Raw genomic sequence first — 14,636 nt, 5'->3', positions numbered from 1 at the left:
AGTTTGATGTCGGGGATATTTGACACCGGGAAAAGTCCGGCCCTTTTCCCCAGAAGCGGCACATAGTCAGGTTATTCCTGTTTGGACAGCTCCTGCGGGATACAGCCCCTTGGGATGTTTGGCGCCTGCCATCCACCCCTTACACATTTTTTTCTTTAAAAAAAGCCCCAGCAGACATGCTCAGGACCAGATCATCAGGAATCTGAGGTGAGGCTTCTGCTTCTCTGATCAACACAGGATCCATGGGAGCGTTATCCCAGTATTCAGAAGAACAGGGGGAAAACAATCGTTTTTCAATGTGGAGGATTTCCAGATATCGTCTCTGCCCGTTTCCAGGAAAATAGTTCCTGGCAGTCACCTAATTTGAATCAGCAACGTTAATTCCCAGAACTCCCCTCCCCTCCGAACCAATGTTTGATTCCCCAACTCTTGGGTGCATGTTCAATGAAAACAGGATTCACAATATGATTGCTCAGCAACTGAAGAAGAAGAAGAAGAAGATATTGGATTTATATCCCGCCCTCCACTCCGAAGAGTCTCAGAGCGGCTCACAATCTCCTTTACCTTCGTCCCCCACAACAGACACCCTGTGAGGTGGGTGGGGCTGGAGAGGGCTCTCACAGCAGCTGCCCTTTCAAGGACAACCTCTGCCAGAGCTATGGCTGACCCAAGGCCATTCCAGCAGGTGCAAGTGGAGGAGTGGGGAATCAAACCCGGTTCTCCCAGATAAGAGTCCGCACACTTAACCGCAACTGAATGAGATGACTTTGGATCTGCTTGAACGGTTGACCGCGTGCTCCAAGAAAAAAGCGTGATAGAATTCAATATGTCTGATCGTTCAACAACAGGACGATATCGTATTCTTGGATGCTCGTCTGATTGGTCCCACGTCGAATCAATATTCAGCGGTTCAAACCTGAGCGCCGCATGCCCGCTTTTAATGGGACCGCACCCTCAGAGTGGCTTACAATCTCCTTTCCCATCTCCTCCCCACAACAGACACCCTATGAAATAGGCGGAGCTGAGAGAGCTCTGGCAGAAACTGCTCTTGAGAGGAACAGCTCTGCGAGAACTTGTGACTGACTCAAGGTCACAGCAGCAGGAAAGACCTCTGCCCAAGACTCTGGAGAGCGGCTTCCAGTCTTGGTAGACAATACTGCCGACTCTGCTATGTCAGCTCACTGGGTGACCTTGGGCCAGCCAGGTGTTCTTAGCTTGACCTACCTCACAGGGTTAGGGTGAGAATAAAACGGAGGAGAAGGACGCAAGCTGCTTTAGGATCCCACCGTGTAAGTTAAGCGCTGCGGTGGACGTCAGTATAAAAGGTAATTGTGGCCGAGGCAGATGGGAGGAAAGGAAGATTTCGGATAAGCGTTTTGTAGAGTTAACTATTACACACTGACCCAAATAGGGCCGAACCGCTGCTTGTTAGATGAGCAAAGCCATTATCAGCTCTGTAAGGGGGGAAATGGGGTTCCGGAGCTAGTGGAAGGGATCGGCAGGAGGAAGCGACCTCGGTAAATATCAAATCTCAGCCTTACGCAATGGTTTGAGGCATACGGGGAGCGACTGCGGAGCGATCAGGAAACAATAGCTGCCCTGGTCTTCCCAGATAATAGGCCCGCTTGGTGAAGGCCCAGTTACTACCAAGGCGCAGTGAGGGTGTTAGGCCGCACTTCAGACCACAGGTTTCGGCTCGTTTGTATTGATTCATTTTAGATTTTTCTACACCCACACACACACTTTTCTCTCTCAGACTGAGGACCCAAAGCAGCTTATGGGTCATTCTCCCCCTCCATTTTGCCCTCACAACAACCCTGTGAGGGAGTGTAGCCTGAGACTGTGACTGATGCAAGGTCACCCGGCGAGCTTCCCTGGTGGAGCAAGGATTCTAACTTGGGTCTTCCTGATCCTAGTCTGATGCTTAAATGAAGAACTTGTGGACACTTACATACATGAACAGATAAAAGGAAGTCCTTCTTCACCCAAAGGGTGATCAACACATGGAATTCACTGCCACAGGAGGTGGTGGCAGCCGCAAGCATAGACAGCTTCAAGAGGGGATTGGATCAACATATGGAGCAGAGGTCCATCAGTGGCTATTAGCCACAAGGTCTAGAGAAAACACAATGTCTGGGGAAGTGATGCTCTGTATTCTTGGTGTTTGGGGGGGGCAGCAGTGGAAGGGTTTCTATTGTTACTAGAGCATTACTGTCCCATACATAAGAATATAACAGAAGCCATGTTGGATCAGGCCAGTGGTCCATCCAGTCCAACACTCTGTGTCACACAAGAACATAAGAGAAGCCATGTTGGATCAGGCCAATGGCCCATCCAGTCCAACACTCTGTGTCACAGAAGAACATAAGAGAAACCATGTTGGATCAGGCCAAAGGCCCATCCAGTCCAACACTCTGTGTCACATAAGAGAAGCCATGTTGGATCAGGCCAGTGGCCCACCCAGTCCAACACTCTGTGTCACATAAGAACATAAGAGAAGCCATGTTGGATCAGGCCAGTGGCCCATCCAGTTCAACACTGTTGTCACACAGTGACCTAAAAAAACCAGGTGCCATCAGGAGGTCCATCAGTGTGGCCAGGACACTAGAAGCCCTCCCACTGTACCCCCCCACCAAAGCACCAAGAATACAGAGCATCACTTGCCCCAGACAAAGAGTTCCATCTATACCCTATGACCAATAGCCACTGATGGACCTCTGCTCCGTATGTTTATCCAATCCCCTCTTGAAGCCGGCTATGCTTGTAGCCGCCACCTCCTGTGGCAGTGAATTCCATGTGTTCATCGCCCTTTGGGTGAAGAAGCACTTCCTTTTATCCGTTCTAACCCGACTGCTCAGCAATTTGATTGAGTTCCCACGAGTTCTCGTATTGTGAGAAAGGGAGAAAAGGACTTCTTTCTCTACCTTCTCTATCCCGTGCATAATCTTGTAAACCTCAATTGTGTCACCCCTCAGTCGACATTTCTCCAAGCTAAAGAGCTCCAAGTGCTTTAAACAGGGTTTTTTTTTTTTTTAGCAGGAATGCATGGGAATGCAGTTCTGGCTGGCTGGGCATCAGGGGGTGTGGCCTAATAAGCAAAAGAGTTCCTGCTGGGCTTTTTTCTGCAAAAAAAGTCCTGACTTTAACCTTTCTTCATGGGGAAAGCTTTCCAACCCTTTAATCGTTCTAGTCGCCCTTTTCTGCACTTTTTCCAATGTGATAGTGTCTTTTTGGAGGTGTGGTGACCAGAAATGAACACAGTACTCCAAATGAGGCTGTACCATCGAGGTGTCAGGACAGACCACAGAGGCCTGCTGATTCTGCCATCTGGAATAATGTTTTGCTGTTCATTAACAGGGACCCAACCTGTCCAGGCTTGTAAAGTTTATTTACCAGCTCGCCACAGGGAGAGATGCCCACCTGAGTTCATGCGCTGTGCAAATGGAAACTCTGTTTGGAAACCAGTAAATGGTTACTCCAGGCGAAGAGGGTCCATTAGTGTCCACAAACACTTCACCCCTTGGCTGCAGCCAGGTAGCTCGGTTGAAGGGGATGCTGATGAAAATAACGTTTTGTTTGCAAGACAATCAAGGCATGAACGGGTGAGGGGGTAAGAGGACGGGCGGCACGTTTTGCAAAGCTGCCAACTTTGCAGAGAATCAGGTGACTGGTTAATTGCTTGTGCTGGTTAATTTGGTGGGGGGGGGGGTGGATGAAAAAAAAGCACTTAAAGACGAACTCTTCCTTTGTGCAACCAATGGTTGATTTTTTTGTTTCCTGTGCTGAAAATTTTCACTCACGTCCTTGAAACCTCGTAAAGACAGGGTTTTCAGAATACGGACGCTCGTTTCAGTTTTATTGGTCAAACGGCAGCTGGTCAATTAAAATCTCTTGTAATCTCAGGCAGGGAGTTTTTATGAGCTTGCTGTTATGACCGGATAACCAGCAACGTTTAAAGCAGGGGTGTCAAATGTGCGGCCAGGGGGCCAAATCAGGCCCCCAGAGGGCTCCTATCAGGCCCCCGAGCAACTGGCTGTCATCTGGTTCGTTCTCCCTCTCTCTGACTTCTTTTTGTATCACAGTTTGCTTTGCCAGGCTTGCTCAATTGCACAAGAGTTATGGAGCAAAGCCTCTGTTTTCTCCATTGGCTGAGGCTCTTCCCTTGGGGAGGAAGTGAGGGGAGGCATAGCATGTTTTTTCCAGGCTCTCTCAATCACACAGCAGAGCTACTGAGCTAAGCCTCTCTTCCCTCTTTTGGCTGAGGCTCCTTCCCCCCATCCCGTGGTGAAGGAAGGAAAGAGCCACAGCTTTCTCTGCCCAGTTCCCTGGATACCATGAGAGAAATACAAAGAAAGCACCTTTAAGACCAATGAGTGCTAATGTTTTAAGTATGTTTTAAGCTTATAGTTGTCTTTCTCTGTGTCCTTTATAAAGTTTATATCTCTGATTCCTAATCTTAAATAGGTACATACATGGCCCGGCCCAACAAGGTCAGATCCAGCCCTTAAAACAAATGAGTTCGACACCCCTGGTTTAAAGGCTACCGTTTGCAGAGTGGTAGTAATTCTTGGCCTACCTTACAGGGTGTTTGTAAGAATTAGCGAGTCGATTTCTGTGAAGCCCTTCTCGAACGTTCTGAATGCGAGACAAATGCTGACTTGTTGATTTGTTAACGAGCTGCCAACTACAAGAGGTTGAATTCATTAGATACATATGAACCTATGGAGCTGCCTTATACTGAATCAGACCCTCGGTCCATCAAAGTCAGTATTGTCTACTCAGACTGGCAGCGGCTCTCCAGAGTCTCAAGCTGAGGTTTTTCACATAACTTACTTGGACCCTTCTTGTTGTGATGATAGGATCCGATTAAGATTTATTTAATTAATTCACTCTTCCCTTCCCTTCCTCTCCGGTGGGGACCCAAAGCATCCTAGAAAGGCCCCTCATTCTCCTCCCCACCCTTTTATTCTCACAGCCACCCTGTGAGGTAGGCCAGACGGAGAGCATGTGACTGGCCCAAGGTCTCTCATAGAGTTTTTGCCCAAATGCCTAGAGCATCCTGTGTCAGGGACGATATCACTTCTGCTGTCAACTGATGTCACAGTGCTTCTACTATAAAGTTATTGCCCAAATACCAGAGCCCAAGGTAGGGTTTCCAGGTCTTATCTGGCTGCTGGTGGGGATACTTCTCTCACACGTCTGATGTGCCCAGTACAATCGCATTACCTGGAAATAACGTAATAGTGCCTGGGAGATTGCACCGGAGGTGCTCTAGCATTTGGGTAAAAAGCTCTATGGTGCAGTAGAGTCTTCACTCAAATCCTAGAGCAGGGATGTCAAACTCTTTTGTTACGAGGGCCGGACATAAATGAGACCTTGTCGGGCTAGGCCATGTGCGTCATAAAATGTACTGCCAGGTAGCGGAGACATGAACTTTTTCAAAGACACAAACACAATTAAGGATTTTTTTAAAACTTAAAACACGCTTAAAAGGTTAGCGCTCTTGTAATATTTTGCTTATTTAACAGTCTCTGATCACTGACACCTCTTGCTCTGAATTATTGCATCGAAAGCTGGAGACAGTGTCTGTGCTGTAGCAATCTTGAGCATGCAGTTCAGGTGTGCGTCTGTAAGTTGCAAACCTACTTTTGATCTATTGACGTTCATTACAGAAATCTCATGGTCTATGCTTCGGTCCTGTCAAGCATGCTGTTTCAATGATGAGTCGAGCTTGATACAAAGCTACATTTATTGATAGACCAATACTTTCCGTGTAACAGATTCTTGAGAGTGATGCTAAAGATACGACGACGACGATACGATATTGGATTTATATCCTGCCCTCCACTCCGAAGAGTCTCAGAGCGGCTCACAATCTCCTTTACCTTCCTCCCCCACAACAAACACCCTGTGAGGTGGGTGGGGCTGGAGAGGGCTCTCACAGCAGCTGCCCTTTAAAGGACAACCTCTGCCAGAGCTATGGCTGACCCAAGGCCATTCCAGCAGGTGCAAGTGGAGGAGTGGGGAATCAAACCCGGTTCTCCCAGATAAGAGTCCGCACACTTAACCACTACACCAAACTGGCTCTCAAAGTATTGTATACATTGATACAATACTTTTAAGGCATACTTCAAAAGGATTCCAAAAGGCGGGGGCGAGAGATGCGCTCTTACACATAAACTATCATAAATGTCTACATTCTCATGGCGTTATCAGGACTCCATCCTTGCTTTCCCCAGATGTGCCACACTCCCTAACAGGAATGTATGGGAAGGTGCTGATTATTCTTTCTCAAGTTAGTTTCGTTTCTCTCTACTTCTACTTTGCAAGCAATAAAGTAAAAAGGGGGAGGGGGAAAAATAACAGAGTTAACAGACCTTGGTCCTCCATGATATTTCACAGGCCAACTTTATGGAGGACCCTAAAACAATCAATTACCAATGGAATTTTACCATGCTTGACATTAAGACCCCGGGGGAAACATGAAACGGCTGGGCACTGTTAGCTTTTGTACAGAAGTTGCTTCATGTTCTGGTAAGCCAATGGAGAAAACAGAGGCTTTGCTCTGTAGCTGCTGTGCGATTGATCAAGCCTGGCAAAGCAAGCTGTGATGCAGAAGGAAGCAAAAGAGAGGGAGAAGGAAGCAGACGACAGTGAGTTGCTCGTAGGCCTGATAGCAGCCCTCTGGGGGGTCTGATCCAGACCTTGGGCTGCACGTTTGACTCCCCTGTGCTAGAACATCCCAAAAGCACTGTGTCCTGCGCAATGATGTCACTTCCAGGTGACATAATTGCACCAGGTGTTGATGGAGCTCTTTGAGGGTGGGGATCCCCCCACCGGCCAGCTCTGTGCTGACGAGTTGGAGACCCCAAAACTTTTTTTTTACTTTATTCGATTTATATCTGGGGGACACCCTGCCCCCAGTAGGAGGCTGCGAACTCTAGCCAGAAGTGACATCCTGAGCAATGGTGGCCTAGGCCTCTCCTTGCTTCTGGTAAGTCCTCACCACTGGTTGCTGGGAGGGGGACCTGGCATACCTAGTTCTAGGTCTGTACAGGCGTGTTCAGCACTGCTGGCAGTTTGGTGTAGTGGTTAAGTGTGCAGACTCTTATCTGGGAGAACCGTGTTTGATTCCCCACTCCTCCACTTGCAGCTACTGGAATGGCCTTGGGTCAGCCATAGCTCTGGCAGAGTTGTCCTTGAAAGGGCAGCTTTTGTCAGAGCTCTCTCAGCCCCACCCACCTCACAGGGTGTCTGCTGTGGGGGAGGAAGGTAAAGGAGATGATGAGCCTCTCTGAAACTCAGAGATTCAGAGGAAAGGCTAGGGTATAAATCCAATACCTTCTTATTTTTCTAACAACCTGGTTTAAAACATGGGTAGACAAAAAGGATACGCTCTGCGATTTAAGTATTGGCAAGTTGCCAGTTGTTGAGAAAATGCATAGATGACGGCAAGGCAGGCCATATGGGTGAGCACCACAATTCTTAATCCTGTACCATCTTCCAAAGGTCAGCAGTGGCACATCAGAAATTCTTCTTGTTCTTCTTCTTTTCCTCCTCCTTCTCCTTCCTCTTCTTTTTCCCCTTCTTCTTTTTCGTCTTCCTTCTCCTCCCTCTTCTTCTTCTCCTCCTCCTCCTTGCCCGTCTTCTTCTCCTTCTCCTTCCCCTTTCTCTTCTTCTTCTTCTCCACTTTTCTGGCACCTGCAGAAATGGGGGATCAGCAGCAAGCGCAAGAGTTGTGATCCCCCCCCCCCATCCGTACGGGAGAAGGCGCGCTCACAGCTGTGCACGGGTTATGATCGGCAATTATCCTGTTTGTGCATAATGTTCCCCGTTCACAAACACTGGGATCTTTTTAATCAAGAGGATGCCAATCAGAATCATGTTTGCATTTTGCATGTGCTTAATTGCACGAAATTACGCACGTTCAATTAATGGGCGTCTTTCCCCCCTCCCCCTTCTTCTAATGAAGACACCATTAATTCTGAACGTGCCCGTTAGGAATACTTATCTGCAACAAAGAAACATCTCTGTTACATTTATATCCCACCGTTGTTTGGATGACTGCAAGGGCTACCTGTGGCTCTTCTCTCCCTGTCGTAGTTTTCTTCTTCGTCATCGTTGTCTTCTTCCTCCTCTCCCGCCGCCGCCGCCGCCGCCACCACCATCATTTATTAAATTTATAAACCACCCTCCCGCCCGAATGGCTCAGAGCTGTTTACAACATGTTCCAGAACAAGCAACAGACTAAAATAAATGGTAAATAATAGAAAATGAATAACAGGTAACAAATGACAGATAAATCAATATCTCCAGGACTTTTTTGTAGCAGGAACTCCTTTGCATATTAGGCCACCCCCCCCCCCCTTGATGTAACCAATTCTCCAAGAACTTACAGGGCTGTTTGTACGGGGCCTACTATAAGCTCCAGGATTGGCTACATCAGAGAAGCCATGTTGGATCAAGCCAATGGCCCATCCAGTCCAACACTCTGTGTCACACAGTGGCCCAAAAAAAAATTATATATACACACACACACTGTGGCTAATAGCCACTGATGGACCTCTGCTCCATTTTTTTATCTAACCCCCTCTTGAAGCTGGCTATGCTTGTAGCCGCCACCACCTCTTTTGGCAGTGAATTCCACATGTTAATCACCCTTTGGGTGAAGAAGTACTTCCTTTTATCCGTTTTAACCTGACTGCTGAGCAATTTCATTGAATTCCCACGAGTTCTTGTATTGTGAGAAAGGGAGAAAAGTCCTTCTTTCTCTACTTTCTCCATCCCATGCATAATCTTGTCAACCGCTATCATGTCACCCCGCAGTCGACGTTTCTCCAAGCTAAAGAGCCCCAAGCGTTTCAACCTTTCTTCATAGGGAAAGTGTTCCAACACTTTAATCATTCTAGTTGCCCTTTTCTGGACTTTTTCCAATGCTATAATATTCTTTTTGAGGTGCGGTGACCAGAATTGCACACAGTATTCCAAATAAGACCGCACCATTGATTTATACTGGGGCATTATGATACTGGCTGTTTTGTTTTCAGTTCCTTTCCTAATAATTCCCAGCATGGCGTTGGCCTTTTTTATTGCAATCACACCCTGTCTTGACATTTTCAGTGAGTTATCTACCACGACCCCAAGATCTCTCTCTTGGTCAGTCTCTGCCAGTTCACAACCCATCAACTTGTATTTGTAGCTGGCATTTTTGGCCCCAATGTGCATTACTTTGCACTTGGCCACATTGAACCTCGTCTGCCATGTTGACGCCCACTCACCCAGCCTCAACAGATCCCTTTGGAGTGCCTCACAATCCTCTCTGGTTCTCACCACCCTGAACAATTTAGTGTCATCTGCAAACTTGGCCACTTCACTGCTTACTCCCAACCCTAACAAGGATTTTTAGAAAGTGGGTGGGACCAAGTGGCTGGCTCCGCCTCCTACAGCAGCCATTTTGTGGTGGCCATTTTGTGGCTATGCCCACTATGCTATGTCAGAATTCCGACGGTGCCCACAGCCTGAAAAAGGCTGGGACCTCTGTCCTAGTCTATGCTGGACACCACACCAGATCTGGATATTTTTACCCTTGGAGTAGAAAAGCTTGGATATTCACGTTGTATCTCAGTATGAAAAATGCATCACTTAAATACAAGTCTGTACGCGTGACCCTCAAGTAACCCTTTAGTTTCTGGCTGCATTTTGCTTAACTCTCCACCCTAGAAGGAGAGGGGTCCTTCAGAGAAGCCATTAGATGAGGGTATTGTCTTTTCCTTTCCCTGTAGTTTTACGGAAGCAATGAAGAGCCAGCCGAAACTAGACGCTCTGGATTCCCTTCCTGCTTACTATGCGGGAGCCGGACTCGTGGCAGTCGGCGTCGTGTTTGTTCTCTCCAGCTTTCTCGCACTGGGCTTCGTTGGAACGTTTTTGGGTAAGTCTAAAGTTGGATGTGAATTTCTTCTGTAACAGGAAGGAGTGGAAGTCTTATAAGCGAGGCTGGAATCCTAGCAGGAGCTCCTTTGCATATTAGGCCACACCCCACCTGATGTAGCCAATCCTCCAAGAGCTTACAAGGCTCGTTTTTATAAGCTCTTGGGGGATTGGCTACATCAGGGGTGTGTGGCCTAATATGCAAAGGAGCTCCTGATAGCATTCCACCCTTGCTTCCAAGACTGGTAAACAGGAGTCATTTTGTAGAAAAAGGAGAGCTGGGGCTCATTAGGAGAGCCAGTTTGGTGTAGTGGTTTAGTGTGCGGACTCTTATCTGGGGGAACTGGGTTTGATTCCACAGTTCTCCACTTGCACCTGCTGGAATGGCCTTGGGTCAGCGAGAGCTCTCTTATCTGGGAGAACTGGGTGTGATTCCCCACTCCTCCACTTGCAGCTGCTGGAATGGCCTTGGGTCAGCCAGAGCTCTTATCTGGGGGAACCAGGTTTGATTCCCCACTCCTCCACTTGCAGCTGCTGGAATGGCCTTGGGTCAGCCAGAGCTCTCTTATCTGGGAGAACCGGGTTTGATTCCCCACTCCTCCACTTGCAGCTGCTGGAATAGCCTTGGGTCAGCCAGAGCTCTCTTATCTGGGGGAACCGGGTTTGATTCCCCACTCCTCCACTTGCAGCTGCTGGAGTGGCCTTGGTTCAGCCATAGCTCTCTTATCTGGGAGAACCGGGTTTGATTCCCCACTCCTCCACTTGCAGCTGCTGGAATGGCCTTGGGTCAGCCAGAGCTCTCTTATATGGGAGAATTGGGTTTGATTCCCCGCTCCTCCACTTGCAGCTGCTGGAATGGCCTTGGGTCAGCCAGAGCTCTTATCTGGGGGAACCAGGTTTGATTCCCCACTCCTCCACTTGCAGCTGCTGGAATGGCCTTGGGTCAGCCAGAGCTCTCTTATCTGGGAGAACCGGGTTTGATTCCCCACTCCTCCACTTGCAGCTGCTGGAATAGCCTTGGGTCAGCCAGAGCTCTCTTATCTGGGGGAACCGGGTTTGATTCCCCACTCCTCCACTTGCACCTGCTGGAATGGCCTGCGGTCAGCAATAGCTCTCGCAGGAGTAGTCTTTGAAAGGGCAGCTTCTGGGAGAGCCCTCTCAGCCCCACCCACCTCACAGGGTGTCTGTTGGGGGGGGGGGGAGAAGATAAAGGAGGTTGTCGGCCGCTCTGAGTCTCTGATTCAGAGTGCAAGGCGGGATATAAATCTGCAGTCTTCTTTTTCATTAGCACAACCCATTTGCATATGCGGCACGCACCTCTGACATCACCAGAAGGCGCGCTAAATGATATCAGCTCAGCATCTACCTTCAAATGCTTCTGGAATTATAATTGCCAGAAGAAAACCTGACTCCCCTGCAGCCACAGTGGCATCCGTCTGCTTGAAGTGTTTTGGTAATTTCCCCATTTTTGTGGCGGGGAAATATTAGAAAGTTTGTCCAATCTTAGAGTTCAGCAAAATCTTCACTGGGGGGGGGGGGGGGAGGGTTGAACAATGGTGCCCAGAAGCAAGTATTGTGGGGGGACAGAAAGAAAGAGCACAATAAAATGTACAGCAGGGGTGCTGAATTCATATGAGTGTCAAGTCGGCAGATTCAATAACGAGGCTTTGTTGATACAAAGTAACTAGTTTATTGATATCACAGTTCTCGACTACGAGGAGATTGAAAGACTAAAGATCATACAGTAAAATGCAACCATATAAGGTACACTTCAAAAGGATTCTTGAGGGAGGGGTACTATGCAGGGCACATTCACACATTGATGTTACCATTTCGTTCTCAGGCCTGCTTTGGCCTTGAGCGTCGCCAACCTCCCCCGATGCCCGGCCTGAGAAGGCACTATAATCTCTTTCACATATTCCCATTTCAAAGCAAAGCTACATAACAAAGGAAAGGAGGGGGGGTGAGGAGAGTTCAAGCTAGCAGCATTGGCATACAGAATGGCTTTACCCAGGATGCTTCTTTCCTGAACCAAGGATTGAGGTCAGGCTTGACCAGAGTTAACACAGACTTGACAATGAGGGCCGGATCTGACATATATGAGACCTTGTTGGGCCGAGCCATGTCAGACCGGGCCATGTGTCTACCTATTTATAAAGCACACAGACAAACACAATTAAATATATATATATATATATTTAAAATGTAAAACATGTTTAAAACGTTAGCACTTGTCGGTCTTAAAGGTGCTTTCTTATATTTTAAAGCCCTATATGGCCTAGGCGCCGCCGACCTGAAGGACCGTCTCTCCCACACTATCCCAGAGAGTACTGAGATCGGGAACTCAAAATCTCCTGGTTGTCCCCGGGCCAAAGGAAGCCCGTTTGAAAACTACAAGGGATAGGGCCTTCTCAGTAATGGCACCCTCCTGGTGGAACCAGCTGCCGGAAGAGGTAAGGGCCCTGCGGGACCTTGTTCAATTCCGCAGGGCCTGTAAGACAGTCCTCTTCCGGCTGGCTTACAACTAACCAGCATTGAAACTTGAAACTGAGTGTAGTTGCAAGACCGCCATATGTCTCGAATGTTTTAAGTACATAACTATGTGAATGTTTAGATTTTAATTATGTAAATTGTGGAATGTCTAATTTTTATGCATAATTTTATATTTTATGTCAGATTTTATATGTTGTAAGCCGCCCTGAGCCACCTGGTGGGGAAGGGCGGGATATAAATCACAAATAAACAAATAAATAAATAAATATTTCTCCCATGGGATCCAGGGAACTGGCAAAGGAAACTGTGGCTTTTTCCTTCCTTCCGCAGGGGACTGGGGGGTGGGGAGGATCCTCAGCCAATAGAAGGAAGAGAGGCTTGGCTCGGTAGCTTTGCTGTGTGACTGAGAAAGCTTGGAAAAAGAAGCTTTGCCTCCCCCCCTTCCTCCCCAAGGAAGGAGCCTCAGCCAATGGAAAAATAGAGGTTTTTGCTCTGTAGCTCCTATGCAATTGAGCAAGCCTGGCAAAGCAAACTATTATGCAGAAGGAAGCAAAATATAGTGAGAAGGAAGGAAGCAGATGACAGCCAGTCGCTCGGGGGGGCCTGACAGGAGCCTTCTGGGGGGTCGGCCTCTGGACTGCGTGTTTGACACCCCTGATTTAGAGGTTCTGGAGCTCTGCTCCTGCGTAAAATGAGGCAGTAAACTAGATGAACTTCCATGCTTCGAGGGTACAAGCGCAGGGAAACAGGAAGTGTTCCCAGCCCCTTTTATTCGCCAGGGGAACGTGACAGGAAAGAGGACGTTTGCAAGGGAGAACTGGTGAGCGGGATGGATGGATTTGCCCTACCCCCAGCTAGCAAGTCTCCCTTGCAAATATTCCCCTTGAGCAGTTTTTAAAAGCTGGATGCAGCAGTATTGGAAATGGGGAAATTCGGCATTCTATACAGAGACCTCAAAAGCGAACTGCCCTCCAGATCTGCTCCTCTCTTCCGCCTCAATGTTCAAAAAACCCCCTCGAGCTGAAGATTGGTTTTCTTGGCTATTCAGCCCCATAGCAGAGGCCGCGGTCCAGCGAGCCGACATTCCCAATAAATGCCTCGAAGGTGTTCTTTTAAACAAGCTGTCTATTTGGCCTAATACTTAAGAAAAATTGCTAAGAGGATTATTGCAGCTTGAAGAAGCTCACGGGAAACAAGGGTTCAGTACGACCTCATCCTTGGAAACTTGGATTATTGGCTGCATCTTTGGACAGACATTAATCATCAGGAGTACTACGCCAGGATTGCATGGAATGAGATGGGAAGTTTTACCACAGGTTGAAAAGAAGGTCTCTTGGTGCAAATGCTTCCTTTTTCATTAAGGACTAAAAGTTATGGTTGTTTTGTAATTTATGATGGTGGAATTTGTATATGAGTATGTTTATTTTTGTTGACCTTGTATAATTCAATGATAGAAGCTGGTTTTCACGGTGGGTTATGTACCTTTGATTTTTTGTCCTTTTTGCCGTGTTACTCTCTGTGTGTTGTATAGACTCCAGGTGGGGGCAGGGGATCCCCCGGTTTGGAGGCCCTCCCCCCGCTTCAGGGTAATCAGAAAGCGGGGGGGGGGGGGGGAGAAATGTCTGCTGGGAACTCATGATTCCCTAGGGAGGCTTATTCCCATAGAAATAATGGAGAATTGATCCACAGGTATCTAGGGCTTTGGGCCCCTGTTTTTTGAGGTAGAGGCACCAGATTTTCAGTATAGCATCCAGTGGCTCTCCCCAATATACTCCCTAAGTTTCAGAAAGATTGGACCAGGGGGTCCAATTCTATGCGCTCCCAAAGAAGGTGCCCCATCCGTCATTATTTCCTGTGTAAGGAAGGCATTTAAAAAGGCGTGCGGTCCCTTGAAATGTGACGGCCAGAACTCCCTTTGGAGTTCAATGATGCTTGTCACACCCTTGCTCCTGGCTCTGCCCCCAATGTCTCCTGGCTCCACCCCCCAAAGTCTCCAGATATTTCATGAATTTGGACTTGGCAACCCTACCCACGGCCCCCACTGCAGCCTGCAGACACCTTCTCAAAAGCCCCTTTGACAAAGCTGCGGGGGAGAGGCAGAGAGAGGCAAAGTTGGCAACGACGCCAGCAGCAGCCGCACCAAGTGTTGGGAGTCGCAAGTCTGCAACACGTCAGTGATTATGGAGTTAACCCTGTTGGTATTGTGAGTTAGGGTT

At 48.0% G+C, this 14,636-nt stretch overlaps 1 protein-coding gene across 2 annotated transcripts in view; it reads left to right on the top strand.

Annotated features, from left to right (window-relative positions):
* Positions 1-14,636, top strand: part of PEMT (phosphatidylethanolamine N-methyltransferase) — a 133,584-nt gene that overhangs the window by 71,971 nt on the left and 46,977 nt on the right. For both annotated transcript variants that reach the window (XM_060260935.1, XM_060260936.1), the window contains exon 4: positions 9,783-9,928. In XM_060260935.1, coding sequence (XP_060116918.1) covers positions 9,783-9,928 — 146 coding nt within the window. The remainder of the gene's footprint in view (positions 1-9,782; positions 9,929-14,636) is intronic.

Source organism: Heteronotia binoei, chromosome 20, assembly GCF_032191835.1.
Source record: "Heteronotia binoei isolate CCM8104 ecotype False Entrance Well chromosome 20, APGP_CSIRO_Hbin_v1, whole genome shotgun sequence".
Taxonomy (NCBI): domain Eukaryota; kingdom Metazoa; phylum Chordata; class Lepidosauria; order Squamata; family Gekkonidae; genus Heteronotia; species Heteronotia binoei.
The sequence above is the reverse complement of the archived record's forward strand: the minus strand, read 5'-3'. Positions and strand labels throughout refer to the sequence as shown.